This window comes from Scyliorhinus canicula, chromosome 12 (assembly GCF_902713615.1).
Source record: "Scyliorhinus canicula chromosome 12, sScyCan1.1, whole genome shotgun sequence".
Classification (NCBI taxonomy): domain Eukaryota; kingdom Metazoa; phylum Chordata; class Chondrichthyes; order Carcharhiniformes; family Scyliorhinidae; genus Scyliorhinus; species Scyliorhinus canicula.
In genome coordinates, this window is record NC_052157.1 from 31,429,673 (window position 1) to 31,444,182 (window position 14,510).

Consider the following 14,510-nt stretch of genomic DNA (forward strand, 5'->3'; position numbering starts at 1 on the left):
TGCTTATTTAGCAAATCACTTTACATCTGTGGCCTCTCATTCTAGAGCCTTTTGCAAGCAGGAACAGTTTCTCCCTATCTACTATGTCCAGCCCCTTCATGATTTTGAACATCTCTATCAAATCTCCTCTTAAGCCGCCTTCTCTCCAAGGAAAACAGTCCCAACCTCTCCAGTCTATACTCTTAGCTGACGTTTCTCATCCCTGGAACCATTCTTCTAAACCTCTTCCGCATTATCTCTTCAATGCGTTTACACACATACTATAGTGTGGCACCCCGAACTCTACACAATTTTCCAGCTGAGGTCCGACTAGTATTTTGTACATGTTCAACAGAACTGCCTTGCTCCTCTTCTCTATGCCCCTATTAATAAAAAAAAAGTAACGTCGCCATCATCCCAGATGACCATCGGCTGCTTTCTCCTTTTGAAGGGGAGAGCTGACTGGTGATGATTTAACCTGAGGATCATCACACCTTGGGGGCGAGGGGCAAGATTGAGACGGTGGGCTTTCAAGCCCAGAACACTATACACTTTATTAACTGCTCTCTCCACCTGTCCTCCACCTTTAATGGCTTATGCATCCCAGTCCTTCTGCTTCTGCACTCCCTTAAGAATTTTACCCCTTTTTATTGTCTCTCTGTATTCTTCCTACCAACATGCATCACCTCACACTTCTCTGCATTGAACTACATCTGCCTCCTCTCTGCCCACTCCACCCACCTGTCTGTCTTTTTAAAGTTCTACATTGTCCTCTTCACAATTTAAAATACTTCCAAGTTTTGTGTAATCTACAAATTTTGAAATCGTCCCCTGCAGACAAAGATTTAGATCATTAATATACATCAAGGATGGTAATATATTTCCAAGTCAGGATGGTGAGTGGCTTGGAGGGGAACCTCCAGGTGGTAGTGTTCCCATGTGCCAGCTGTCTTTGTTGTTCTTTATGATAGTGGTCATGGGTTTGGAAGGTTATGACAAAGAAGCCTTGGTGAGTACCTGCAGTGCATCTTGTCGCTGGTACACATAGCTGCCACCGTGGATCAGTGGTGGAGTGAGTGAATGCTTGTGGATGGTGTGCCAATTAAGTGGGCTGATTAGTCCTGGATGGAGTTGAGCTTCTTGAGTGTTGATGTAGCTGCACTCATCCAGGTATATGAGAATATTCCATCACACTCCTGAATTATGCCTTGTAGATGGTGGGTAAGCTTTGGGGTAAGTTCCTCAATGCAGGATTCCTAGCCTCTGACCTGCTCTTGTAGCCATAGTAGTGATTTGGCTGGTCAGTTCTGGACCCCAGCTTGTTGACAGTGGGGGATTCAGCAATGGTAATTCTATTGAATGTCATAGGCCAATGGTTGGATCTCACTTGTTGTAGATGGCCATTGCCTAGCACTTGTGTGGCACGAATGTTACTTACAACTTATCAGCTTAAGCCTGGATATCACCCATGTGGACTGCTTCAGTATCTGTGGAGTCACGAATGGTGCTGAACATTGCGCAATCATCAGCGAACATCCCAACTTCTGACCTTATGACGGAAGGAAGGTCATTGATGAAGTAGCTGAAGATGCTTGGGCTTAGGTCACTGCCCTCTGGGGCTCTGCATATTTTGGTTCATCTAGCATCAAGAGAGGTGGTGGTGTTGTGATATTGTCATTGGACTAGTAATCCAGAGACCCGGGGTAACACTCTTCATATCCCACTATGCCAGATGGTAACATTTGAATTAAATAAAAAACATTTGGAATTAAATTCTAATGATGACCATGAAACCATTGTCGATTGTCATAAAAATCCATCTGGTTCACGAATGTTCTTTAGGGCAGTAAATCTGCCGTCCTTACCTGGCCTGGCCTACATGTGACTCCTGACCCACAGCATTGTGGTTGACTCTTAATTGCCCTCTGAAATGGCCTAACAAGCCACTCAGTTCAAGGGCAGTTAGGGATGGTCAATAAATGCTGGCCCAGCCAAACACGCACACCCCATGAAAGAATATTTTTATTTGAATTGTTGAATGACTAATAAAGATATTTATGTGTAGTTTATGTTAAATATATCCATAAAACCTCACTACACTGAATTCAGACACTTGTAAGCTGATTTTAAGAAGTTTAATTACATTACAAATTGCTTGGCATTTATAAGTATAATCAGAAAATGAAGTCTAACGAAAGGCCTTTTTGGATTCTAGTGTATTAATAGCTCTGTTTCTTTTTCGTTTAAATAGGTCTGAAACACACATGCTTGTTCATGGCTTAGAACCTTTCACCAAGTATGAGTTCGCTGTGCGTCTTCATGCAGACCAGCTCTCCAGCCCCTGGAGCCCTGTAGTTTATCAGCTTACATTGCCAGAAGGTAAGAACTCCCTAGTCCTCTACAAACGTAAAAAAGTCAATGGCACGTTACTTAAAAACTATTTGCTACCTGAAAACAAGTTGCTACCTTGCTTTATGCTGTTTTTGGTTTGTACATAGTGCAATGGGGGATGTTCTGAGAAATTAATAAAGCATTAGATCTGTAGCGATGATAAATTATCTGGAACAAGGAATAAAAGAACAAAGAAAAGTACAGCACAGGAACAGGCCCTTCGGCCCTCCAAGCTCGTGCCAACCATGCGGCCCGACTAAACTACAATCTTCTACACTTCCTGGGTCCGTATCCCTCTATTCCCATCCTATTCATGCATTTGTCAAGATGCCCCTTAAATGTCACTATCATCCCTGCTTCCACCACTTCCTCCGGCAGCGAGTTCCAGGCACCCGCTACCCTCTGTGTAAAAAAACTTGCCTCGTACATCTACTCTAAACCTTGTCCCTCGCACCTTAAACCTATGCCCCCTAGTAATTGACCCCTCTACCCTGGGGAAAAGCCTCTGACGATCCACTCTGTCTATGCCCCTCATAATTTTGTAGACCTCAATCAGGTTGCCCCTCAACCTCCGTCGTTCCAGTGAGAACAAACCGAGTTTATTCAACTGCTCCTCATAGCTAATGCCCTCCATACCAGGCAACATCCTGGTAAATCTCTTCTGCACCTTCTCTAAAGCCTCCACATCCTTCTGGTAGTGTGGCGACCAGAATTGAACACTACACTCCAAATGTGGCCTAACTAAGGTTCTATACAGCTGCCACATGACTTGCCAATTCTTATACTCAATGCCCCGGCCAATGAGGGCAAGCATGCCGTATGCCTTCTTGACTACCTTCTCCACCTGTGTTGCCCTTTCAGTGACCTGTGGACCTGTACACCTAGATCTCTCTGACTTTTAATACTCTTGAGGGTTCTACCATTCACTGTATATTCCCTACCTGCATTAGACCTTTCAAAATGCTTTACCTCACATTTGTCCGGATTAAACTCCATCTGCCATCTCTCCTCCCAAGTCTCCAAACGATCTAAATCCTGCTGTAATTTTCTGAAAAAAAGCATTGTATCAGATTATCAGCTAATGTACCAACAATATAACCCCATCCAAAAAAACAATTTTGCCAGCCAATCTTCATAGCTCATGAAACCAAAGTTGTGTCAGACTGTTCATCAACCTGGTATCTGCGCATCAATCCATACACCATGTTATATTGTTAACATTCCAACATAATTTATTGTGATATCAAATGTCATCAACGTTAAGAGTTTTTTAAGCACAGAAAGATGCCTTTCAGTCCATTGTGTCTGCATCGCCCACCAAGCACCTATCTACTCTAATCCATTTTCCAGCACTTGGTCTGTAGCCTTATATGCTGTGGCATTCCAAATGCTTAGCTAAATACTACTTAAATGTTGTGAAGGTTCCAGCTTCTATCATCTTTTGAGGCAGTAAATTTCAGATTCCAACTACCCACTGGATGAAAAAGTTTTCCCTGATCTCCTGTAAACCTTGTACCCCTTACCTTAAATCTATTCCCCCTGGTTATTGACCCCTCCATGAAGGGAAAAGATTCCTTCCTGTCCACCCTCTCTTATGTCCTTCATAATTTTAGAAACGTTTCTCTGCTCCAGGGAAAACAACCCCAGCCTATCCAGGCTCCCTTCATAGCTGAAACGCTCGCAGTCCGAGCAACGTCCTGGTGAATATCCTCTGCACCCTCACTAGTGCAATCACTTCCTTCCTATAGTATAGCAACCAGAACTACACACACAGTACTCCAGCTGTGACGTAACCAGTGTTTCATACAGCTCCATCATAAGCTCCCTGCACTTATATTCTATGTCTCGGCTAACAAAGGCAAGTATCCCATATGTCTTCACCACTTTGTCTCCCTGTCCTGCTGTCTTCAGCGATCTATGGACATGCACACCAAGGTCCCTCTGATCCTCTGTACATCCCAGTGTCCTACCATTCATTGGAGATTCCCTTGCCTTGTTAGTCCTCCCAAAATGCATTACTCCACACTTTTCATTACCCCACAAATTCCACGTGCCACTGTTCCGCCCATCGAACCAGCCGCTCTATATTGTCCTGTAATCTAAGGCTTTCCTCCTCACTATTTACCACACCACCAGTTTTTGTGCCATCTGTGAACTTACTGACTATATCTACTACATTCACCTCCAGATCATTTAATGTACACAACAAACAGGAAGGGAACCAGCACAATCCCTGTGGAACACCACTGGACATAGGCTTCCAGTCACAAAAACAATTTTCGACCAGCGCTCTCTGCCTTCTGCCACCAAGCCAATTTTGGATCCAATTTGCCAAATTGCCCTGGACCCCATGGGCTCTTACCTTCTTGACTATTCTCCCATGTTCTGTAGAAACAACCTTTTTAATAAATGTTTTATGCTGCATTTGATGATCGAATGGAAGTGATAATGGAAGTGATTGGGTTGGTTATTTTTTTGAGGAGATGAGAAAGATTATTGACAAGGGAAGGGCTGAGGATGTTGTCTCCGTGGACTTTATTAAAGCATTTGATAAGGTCCCTCATGGCAGGCTGGTGCAAAAGATTAAATTACATGGGGTCAGGTGTGAACTAGCTGGATGAATTCAGAACTGGCTTGGCCATAGAAGACAGAGGGTAGCAGTGGAAGTGTGTTTTTCTGAATGGAGGTCTGTAACTAGTAGTGTTCCGCAGGGATCAGTACTGGGACCTCTGCTCTTTGTAATATATATAAATGACTTAGAAGAAAATGCAGCGGGTCTGATTAACATGTTTGCCGGTGATACTAAGATTGCAGGAGTTGCGGATAGTGATGAAGATTGTTAGCAAAATCAACAGGATATAAATAGACTGCAAAATTGGGCAGAGAAATGGCAGATGGAATTTTGATAGATCCAATTTAGGTGGGACCTATAAAATAAATGGCAGAACCATCAGGAGCAGAGAGATCTGGGTGTGCAGGTCCACAGATCATTAAAAGTGGCAGCACAGGTGGAAACGGTGGTAAAGAAAGCATATGGCATGCATGCCTTCATAGGACAGGGTATTGAGTAAAGAAGCTTGAAAATTATGTTACAGTTATATATAGAACGTTGGTTAGGCCACATTTGGAATACTGTCCAATTCTGGTCGCCGCACTACCAGAAGGACGTGGAGGCTTTGGAGAGAGTTCAGAAAAGGTTTCCCAGGATGTTGCCTGGTGTGGAAGGTATTAGCTATGAGGAGAGATTAAATAAACTGGGATTGTTCTCCCTCGAAAGACTGAGGCTGAGGGGCGACCTGATAGAAGATAGGGGGGGTTGAAATCCCATTGATGTGATAGATGAGTTTGGGACTGGGGCATGTTGTCAGAGAAGAGTTAAGGGAGCTTTACTCTGCACCTGATGTGAGCATTGATGCTGACACGCACGCTACCCAACTCTGTTCCCAAAAAGTCCTAATTCTTGCATAAAATAATAATCTGCATTATGATCATTTTTGGATTTTGTCAGAAGTTTAAAGAAGTTCTTTAGAAATAGTGTCTTGTGATATGGGTGTTTTTGAAGATCCCTTCATTAATTGTTTTATACCATAGCTCCAGTCAATCCACCTTCAAGTGTAAAAGTCACTTTAATAGAAGAAGGAACTGCTCTAATTTCTTGGAAACCCCCAGAAGGTATCAATAGAGCCATCACTCGATACACTATCCTTTACGCTTCCAGAAAGGCCTGGATTGCAGGCGAATGGCAAGTACTTCATAGAGAAGGTGAGCTTTACTCCGAACACATTAATTCATTCTATCTTGTATAAATGTGACTCATCATCAAATAAACATAATTAATGGAATTTATTATCATGGTTTACCTGCGTGAGAATTGTGTAATAAATTACACAATTTATGGTTTTAAGAGAGGATGATCTTGCCTCCCTAACCACCTACACTAATTACCATCACACAGTAATTATGGATGACAAAAGCATTTGGATCCAATCTGTTTCATCCATTCAGTAAGGCCCATTCTGGGGATTGTAGTGCCCTTCTAGATGTCATTATTTGTGTGACAAAAAAGCTTCTTGACAGTCTAAATTTTTCCTTTTATGAATTTGAACTTGTGTCCCCTGTCCTATTCCAAGTTAAAACTCGGGTATGGATATAGGACATGTTAGGACCTCCTACCTGAGGGAGGACCGGGTGTGTACTGAGTGGAGTGTAACAGGACGCGATGCTGACTGTGTACTGTTCTCGGTCTATGTTGTGGACTTGGATGAAGAAATCCATACCCTGTGGTATTGCATGCATGTCTGTCCAAGTTGGGTAACCTGACCTTGGATCCTCTCCAATAGTGCTTATGGGTTGGCTAGTAGGAGACAAATTATATTCTGCCAGACTTTTGCCTATGTATGTTTCCTTTGTCTGGATGGTCCCAGCACATTGTGTCTGGTGCAGAGCTGTCCAAACTGGAATCAAAACAAGAGTGCTATATAGTGATGCAAAACTAATAGGTCATTTGTTGTGCAATACGCTATACTGCCTTCACTGCATTTTTTTATTATTGATCCATTAATGTCATTTTTGTTTTTAGGAACAATTACAATGTCTTTGTTGGAGAACCTCCTTCCAGGAAATGTCTACCTCGTTCAGGTATCTGCATCTAATGAAATTGGAGAAGGGCCCTTTTCGAATGCTGTGGAGCTAGCAATCCCGGCTACGGAAACTGCACACATTAGCCAGGGACCTAAGTGGGCTGACTCTCTCAGCAGTGGAGATGCCAAAGGTCAGTGAACAGTCAGCTGCCATCAGACAAGTGTGTAACTAATGTAATCTCTTAGGCCTTTCTGACAAGGTCGCTCTAAATACTTGTCAGTGAAATGCTGTTATCACGAGCTACAAAGAATCTAAAATGGGCATTTTAAACATTATCCCACTGGAAAAACAATTATGTCTAATTATTGTGACCAAGATAGAACTTTTTGGATGTGTGATAGTTTCCGTTGTAATGTTGTATGCTGACTATGCGGAGGTCTTTGTCAGAGCAACTGATTTGGGAAGCTCTGTCATATCACATGGTTGCACTTCAAAGGCGAAGGGAAATCAGCAAGATGTTGGAATTATCTGAATGAAAATCGACTGGGACATCGTGTTGGTAAAATCGAGAGAAAAACCTGGTGGCAATACTTTCAAATATATGAATTCTGTGTTCTTTGCTTCTCCAAAGAAGTTCTACAAATGTCCTACTGCATACCTGTTTATCCACAAATTTAAACAAGGTGATGTATTTCTGCCCAGATTCACTACATATGGTTTGATGTGGGCAGCAGAAGCCTTTTATGAAAAATATTATCCTTTACTATTTACCTATTAAAAGCAATTTTTATAAGCAATATTGGTGTTACCAGTGGCGCACCAGGGTCTGTTCTAATATTGATTATATTCTCAGTGGTATAGTGTGTATACTGAGATAGGTTGTCACATCTATTTAATCCCATCTTATTTTCATTACTGAAATCAGTAGTAGATTTGTGTGATACAGCGACAAAAGTGACTAAAAACATTTTGAGGCACTTTTAATTTAATTGTTCTAATGCTAGTTATCATTCTGTTTTTACTTGAAGCTAACTCGGATGTATTTTACCACCTGGACCAAAAGTCAATGACTGGAATTATTGTTGGCGTTTGCATAGCCCTAACCTGTATCATCATCTGCATCCTTATCCTCCTTTATCGAAGCAAAGCAAGGTATTGTTTTGAAAGTACAAATGTTCAAGGCAGCATGCAAAAAGTATTGTTAAATGGGCAAGAATTGTATTAGAATTTATTGTAAACATATTGACTAATTGTGAGCAAAAGCATTCTGTTAATCAAAATGATGTCTGAAAATGCTGAGCCCCTTCAACCGTCAACCGGTATTTTTATTTTAGGAATTGTTCTCTTCTGTATTAGGCTGCATTTATCTTGATTCACCCATTTTTCAATCAAATCTGGGATTAAACTCATCATGTTCAGCATTGAATACTTCACAACATATATCATTATTAGATCTGCCAAGCTAAACTTTCTTGGTGAACTTTTGTTTGTCCAGGAAATCTTCTGCTATCAAGGCTGAGCAACAGGGAAATGTACAGTTGGCACATGTTACACGGCCACTAGTCAATGGAGACCATATTGTTAAGAGTCAAAATGAACAGGAAACTGTGGAAACCTTGATGCCAGTGATGCCTGAAAATGTTTTTTTGGATACCAAGGTGATTCATTTTATTTTCCCTTTTATTTCTACTTTGTCTACCTCTTGCGTTTTATAATAATGTGCTATTTTGAGCTAAATATGGAAGTCCTTCAGAAGTTTCAACACCAATGCATGTAACATTGTATTGTTACTATGTGAATTCCCATTTTTCACCTCACAAACACTAACTCAGTTAGACCATCGTCCATATATTGAACTTCAGCCCTGAGCGATCTACTCCAGGTGGTCTCACAATCTTTAACGCTGCGTCAGCTCTCTGTGTCTGCGTGGGGTTCACCCCCGCAACCCAAAGATGTGCAGGTTAGGTGGATTGGCCATGCTAAATTGCCCCTTAATTGGGGGAAAAAAAATAATTGGGTACTCTAAATTTATTTTCACAAAAACACTGTGTCAGCGGAAGCTTTTGAATGAATTGTTAACCTTGACATCAAACTATATTTGCTTTCCCAGTCATACATTTTTAAAATCGCCTAAACATTAATACAGGAAGGAGAATAGGAGGGAAAATGGAAATTGTGGAATTCCAGTTTGATAAGGGGGAGCCAATGGATGTGGTATACCTGGATTTCCAGAAAGCCTTTGACAAGGTGCCACACTAAAGGCTGCTGCATAAGATAAAGATGCATGGCATTAAGGATAAAGTAGTAGCATGGATAGAGGATTGGTTAATTAATAGAAAGCAAAGAGTGGAGATTAATGGGTGTTTCTCTGGTTGGCAATCAGTAGCTAGTGGTGTCCCTCAGTGATCAGTGTTGGGCCCACAATTGTTCACAATTTACATAGATGATTTGGAGTTGGGGACCAAGGGCAATGTGTCTAAGTTTGCAGACGACACTAAGATGAGTGGTGAAGCGAAAATGCAGAGGATACTGGAAGTCTGCAGAGGGATTTGGATAGGTTAAGTGAATGGGCTAGGGTCTGGCAGATGGAATACAATGTTGACAAATGTGAGGTTATCCATTTTGGTAGGATTAACAGCAAACGGGATTATTATTTAAATGATAAAATATTAAAACATGCTGCTGTGCAGAGAGACCTGGGTGTGCCCGTGCATGAGTCGCAAAACGTTGGTTTACAGGTACAACAGGTGATTAAGAAAGCAAATGGAATTTTGTCCTTCATTGCTAGAGGGATGGAGTTTAAGACTAGGGAGATTATGCTGCAATTGTATAAGGTGTTAGTGAGGCCACACCTGGAGTATTGTGTTCAGTTTTGGTCTCCTTACCTGAGAAAGGACGTACTGGCGCTCGAGGGTGTGCAGAGGAGATTCACTAGGTTAATCCCAGAGCTGAAGGGGCTGGACTATGAGGAGAGGTTCAGTAGACTGGGACTGTACTCATTGGAATTTAGAAGGATGAGGGGGGATCTTATAGAAACATATAAAATTATGAAGGGGATAGATAGGATAGATGCGGGCAGGTTGTTTCCACTGGCGGGTGAAAGCAGAACTAGGGGGCATAGCCTCAAAATAAGGGGAACTGGATTTAGGAGTGAGTTTAGGAGGAACTTCTTCACCCAAAGGGTTGGGAATCTATGGAATTCCTTGCCCAGTGAAGCAGTTGAGGCTCCTTCATTAAATGTTTTTAAGATAAAGATAGACAGTTTTTTGAAGAATAAAGGGATTAAGGGTTATGGTGTTCAGGCCGGAAAGTGGAGCTGAGTCCACAAAGGATCATCCATGATCTCATTGAATGGCAGAGCAGGCTCGAGGGGCCAGATGGCCTACTCCTCCTAGTTCTTATGTTCTTATATACTATCTTGTCCCTGTATGTCTTATGATGAGAGATTGAGTAGTTTAGGCCTATACTCGGAGGTTAAAAGAACCATGGGAGATCTAATTAAGGTATATAAGATGATATTGATGAAGTAGACATAGAGCTTCCTTGTATGGGACATTCTAGAATGAGAGGTTATAGTTTTAGGATAACGGGTAGCAGATTTAAAATAGAGGTGAAGAGAAATGACTTCTCTCAAGGGTCGTGAATCTGTGGAATTCGCTACCCCGGAGTGCGGTGGATGCCGGGACATTTGAATAAATTTAAGGAGGAGATAGATAGTTAGTAATTGGAAAGTGGAGTTGAGGCCAAGGTGAGATCAGACATGATCATATTGAATGATGGAGCAGGCTCGAGGGGGTGAATTGCCTACTCCTGCTCCTGGTTCTTGTGTTCCTTTTAAAAACAACTTCTCTTGCCACATTTCTCTCTCCCCATCCACTTCAATATGTTAATTCTTCACTGGGATACAGTTCCACAGTCAGCAGATGTGTATGGAGTTTGCACATTCTCCCCATGTCTGTGTGGGTTTCCCCTGGGTGCTCTGGTTTCCTCCCAGAGCCCAAAGATGTGCAGGTTAGGTGGTTTGGGCATGCTAAATTTCCGCTGGTGTCCAATGGTTGGGTAGGGTTATGGGGGTAGAGCAGGGGGATTGGGCCTAGGTGAGGTGCTCTTTCAAAGGGTCGGTGCCGACTCGATGGGCCGAATGACCTCGTTCTTCATGGTAAAGATTCTATCATCTGACAAACAATCCACCTCTTCTCACTTGGGTGACCACTATTCATGTGTGAGCCTCAACAGTATTGGGCTATGACGAGAGATATTGTGGCCACATACTCATTCTTTTTTTTAATATAAATTTAGAGTACCCAATCCATTTTTTCCAATTAAGGGGCAATTTAGCGTGGCCAATCGACCTAGCCTGCACATCTTTTGGATTGTGGAGGCGAAACCCACACAAACACGGCACATACTCATTCTTGCCTTCATCCAGCCATGTGGCGTTTCCAGCAGGGGTTACATGATATCTATTAGGAGAAAGAACCCTTCATTGTTTTTCTTATTGGCCTTAAATAAAGAATTGCATTTATATAGTGCCGTTTGCGATCTCTGGATGTCTCAGTGAAAGAAAGGTTTTTCCTCAAGTTATCTCTAAATCCCCTGCCCCTAACCTTAATTCTATACATCCAAGAAAATAATTTTGAAGTGTAGCCATGGTTGTTATATAGGTCAGTGAATTCAACACACACTGGAGATTGAACCTGGAACTTTCTGGTTTGTAGTTTATGCCAGTTTCAGGTCAGTCAAAGCTGGAAGGACTCTGGAAAGGGGACCCAAGCTTCTTGGTGAAGCTGAAACCAAGACCGAGTTTTTCTTTACAAGGAGAGGTGATTGACTTTGTTTAGCCCTCCCAGCTCTCCTCGCACACATCCCAGTGTCCCAGCCATCCCCTAGTTATACTCTTTTGAGTAGCAATCAACATAAATAACAAACTAACAAACAAATTAATAGCTGCTTAAAGGATGCAATAGTGTCTGTGTGGGTCTCAGCCCACAACCCAAAGATGTGCCGGTTAGGTGGATTGGCCACTCTAAATTGCCCCTTAATTGGGGAAAAAAAATAATTGGGTACTCAAAACTTATTTTTAAAAGGGTACGGTAGCAAAATTGAAAACTTTAAAGGAAACTTTTATCTCCTATTTATATGTTCTTCAAATGTGTATTAAACAATGCCATTCACCTGTATCCTGACAATATAATTAACATACTATTAACAAACTCTACTTTTTAAAAATACATTTAGAGTACCCAATTTTGCTTTTCCAAATAAGGGGCAATTTAGTGTGGCCAATCCAGTTGGTAGCACCGCTGCCTCATGCCGCCGAGGACCCGGATTCGATCCCGGCCCCGGGTCACTGTCCGTGTGAAGTTTGCACATTCTCCCCGTGTCTGCGTGCGTTCCGCCCCCACAACCCAAAGATGTGCAGCGTAGGTGGATTGGCCATGGTAAATTGCCCCTTAATTGGGGAAAAAAATAATTCGGTACTCTAAATTTATATTAAAAAGAAGCCTCATTGTGAGAACAGAAGCAAGTGCACATTGACCAGAGCAGATCAACTTGTGAGGCACGTTTCACATAAGCAGGGGAGATGACATGACGCGGGAAGAAAAAAGTCACATAACAATTGGGAGGCGGTAAACAACTTGAGAGTAAACATATTAATTTTAGCTCTTCAATTCTAACCTTATAATAAAATAACTTTATACATGTGAGAAAAAAGGGATAATATGGAAGTATTTTGCATTGTTTATTCATTTGGTGCATCTGTACTTATGTTTGCACAGGATAAAACTGGAGAGACTATTGGGATGGGCAGAAATAATATAGAGTGGAGCTCTGATCAGAATATGGTAATATTGGTAAAAGCTAACCAAAGTTCAGTCAGCTCTCATTACATGTTCTTCTGACATTGTAGCTGAGACTGAGTGAAATTGGTCAGCTTTGTAGTAGGCAGGTTGGGGGGGGGGGGGGTTTATCTTTACTGGGACTTGAACCCAGGACAGAAAGTGTAAATCAAACTCTCTGATTCACTGTAATAATATGTGGTGATTGAGCAAGAAATAAACCATCTGAATGTGTTATATTGTATCCAACAGGGTGGATCTGATTTGATTATTAGCAGCTCTACTTGTGTGAATGAAAAGGTGAAGAAATGGTCATTTTTTGGGTCAATGAAGAAATCGATGAAGGCACAGAAAGAGAAACAGGTAAGATTTGGAATCAAACTCTTGAAGCTTATGTAGTTGATGCTTTCAAAAGAAAGCTACATAGAGACAAGACAGAGAAAGGAATAGAAAGTAATGCTGATGGGGTGTTTGGAGACTTGTGTAGAGTGTAAACGCTCAGGTTGACCTGAATGGTATGTTTCTTTGTACATCTTGTGTAATCTGATGATTGTTGTGTAGAATACTACACACATTCGACAAACACATTTAAATGGAAATAACCAATCTTGCATTTTAGCTGATGCTTCATACAGTTTCTGGAGCTTCTGCTATCTGAAGGAACCTGCAAATTTGTTGGTTTGACAGTCTCCTATTGAATTATAATCAATGTGTTCAGTGACTTTTAGTGAGAAACAGATGCTTGACCTAATTCACTCACCAAGTGTAGCAAATATTCTGCATTTGCAGTTTTATGGGGAAATTACTTTGGGGGTCAGTTGGGTGAACGGCTAGTTTATGATGCAGAGTGACGCCAACCGCACAGGTTCAATTCCTGCACCAGCTGAGATTATTCATGAACGCCCTGCCTTCTCAACCTTGTCCCTCACTTGAGGTGTGGTGACCCTCTGGTTAAATCATCACCAGCAGGGCAGCAAGGTGGCGCAGTCGTTAGCACTACTGCCTAACGGCGCTGAGGACCCAGGTTCAATCGTGGACTTTGCACATTCTCCCCGTGTCTGCATGGGTCTCACCTCCACAAACCAAAGATGTGCAGGGTAGGTGGATTGGCCACGCTAAATTGCCCCTTAATTGGAAAAACAGAATTGGTACTCTAAATTTATTTTTAAAAATAAATATAAATAAATCATCACTAGTCAGCCTATGGTCCTCTGGGACTCGGGTGATATTGCACTCAATTATCTATTGATAGTATTAATTATTGTAATATAATCAATCTGACCATTTTATGTTGCTCTCACTGTTCGGGAGGTGTAAATAATGTTAGTTCAATAATAATTGCCTGCAGTTGGGCAGCAAGGTGGCACAGTAGGTTAGCCCTGCTGCCTCATGGCGCCGAGGTCCCAGGTTCGATCCCGGCCCTGGGTCACTGTCCGTGTGGAGTTTGCACATTCGCCCCGTGTTGCGTGGGTTTCGGCCCCAAAACCCAAAGATGTGCATGCTAGGTGGATTGGCCACACTAAATTGCCCCTTAATTTGGAAAAATTGAATTGGGTACTCTAAATTTATATTAAAAAAAATAATTGCCTGCAGTTGACAACGTTAGTCATCTCCGTGCGAAACACAACAATTATCATCCGATTGTTTGAAACATGCTTGGTGGCATTCCTCTTTTTCAAGCTTGCACCACCAGCATTGCTATGATCTTGTGGTTGTCTT

General features: G+C 41.9%; 1 protein-coding gene across 3 annotated transcripts in view; it reads left to right on the forward strand.

Moving 5' to 3' along the window:
• Positions 1–14,510, forward strand: part of LOC119974954 (protogenin-like) — a 150,258-nt gene that overhangs the window by 133,610 nt on the left and 2,138 nt on the right. For all 3 annotated transcript variants that reach the window (XM_038814337.1, XM_038814338.1, XM_038814339.1), the window contains exons 14-19: positions 2,231–2,358; positions 5,962–6,132; positions 6,950–7,141; positions 7,980–8,103; positions 8,447–8,609; positions 13,044–13,154. In XM_038814337.1, the coding sequence (XP_038670265.1) occupies positions 2,231–2,358; positions 5,962–6,132; positions 6,950–7,141; positions 7,980–8,103; positions 8,447–8,609; positions 13,044–13,154 (889 nt within the window). The remainder of the gene's footprint in view (positions 1–2,230; positions 2,359–5,961; positions 6,133–6,949; positions 7,142–7,979; positions 8,104–8,446; positions 8,610–13,043; positions 13,155–14,510) is intronic.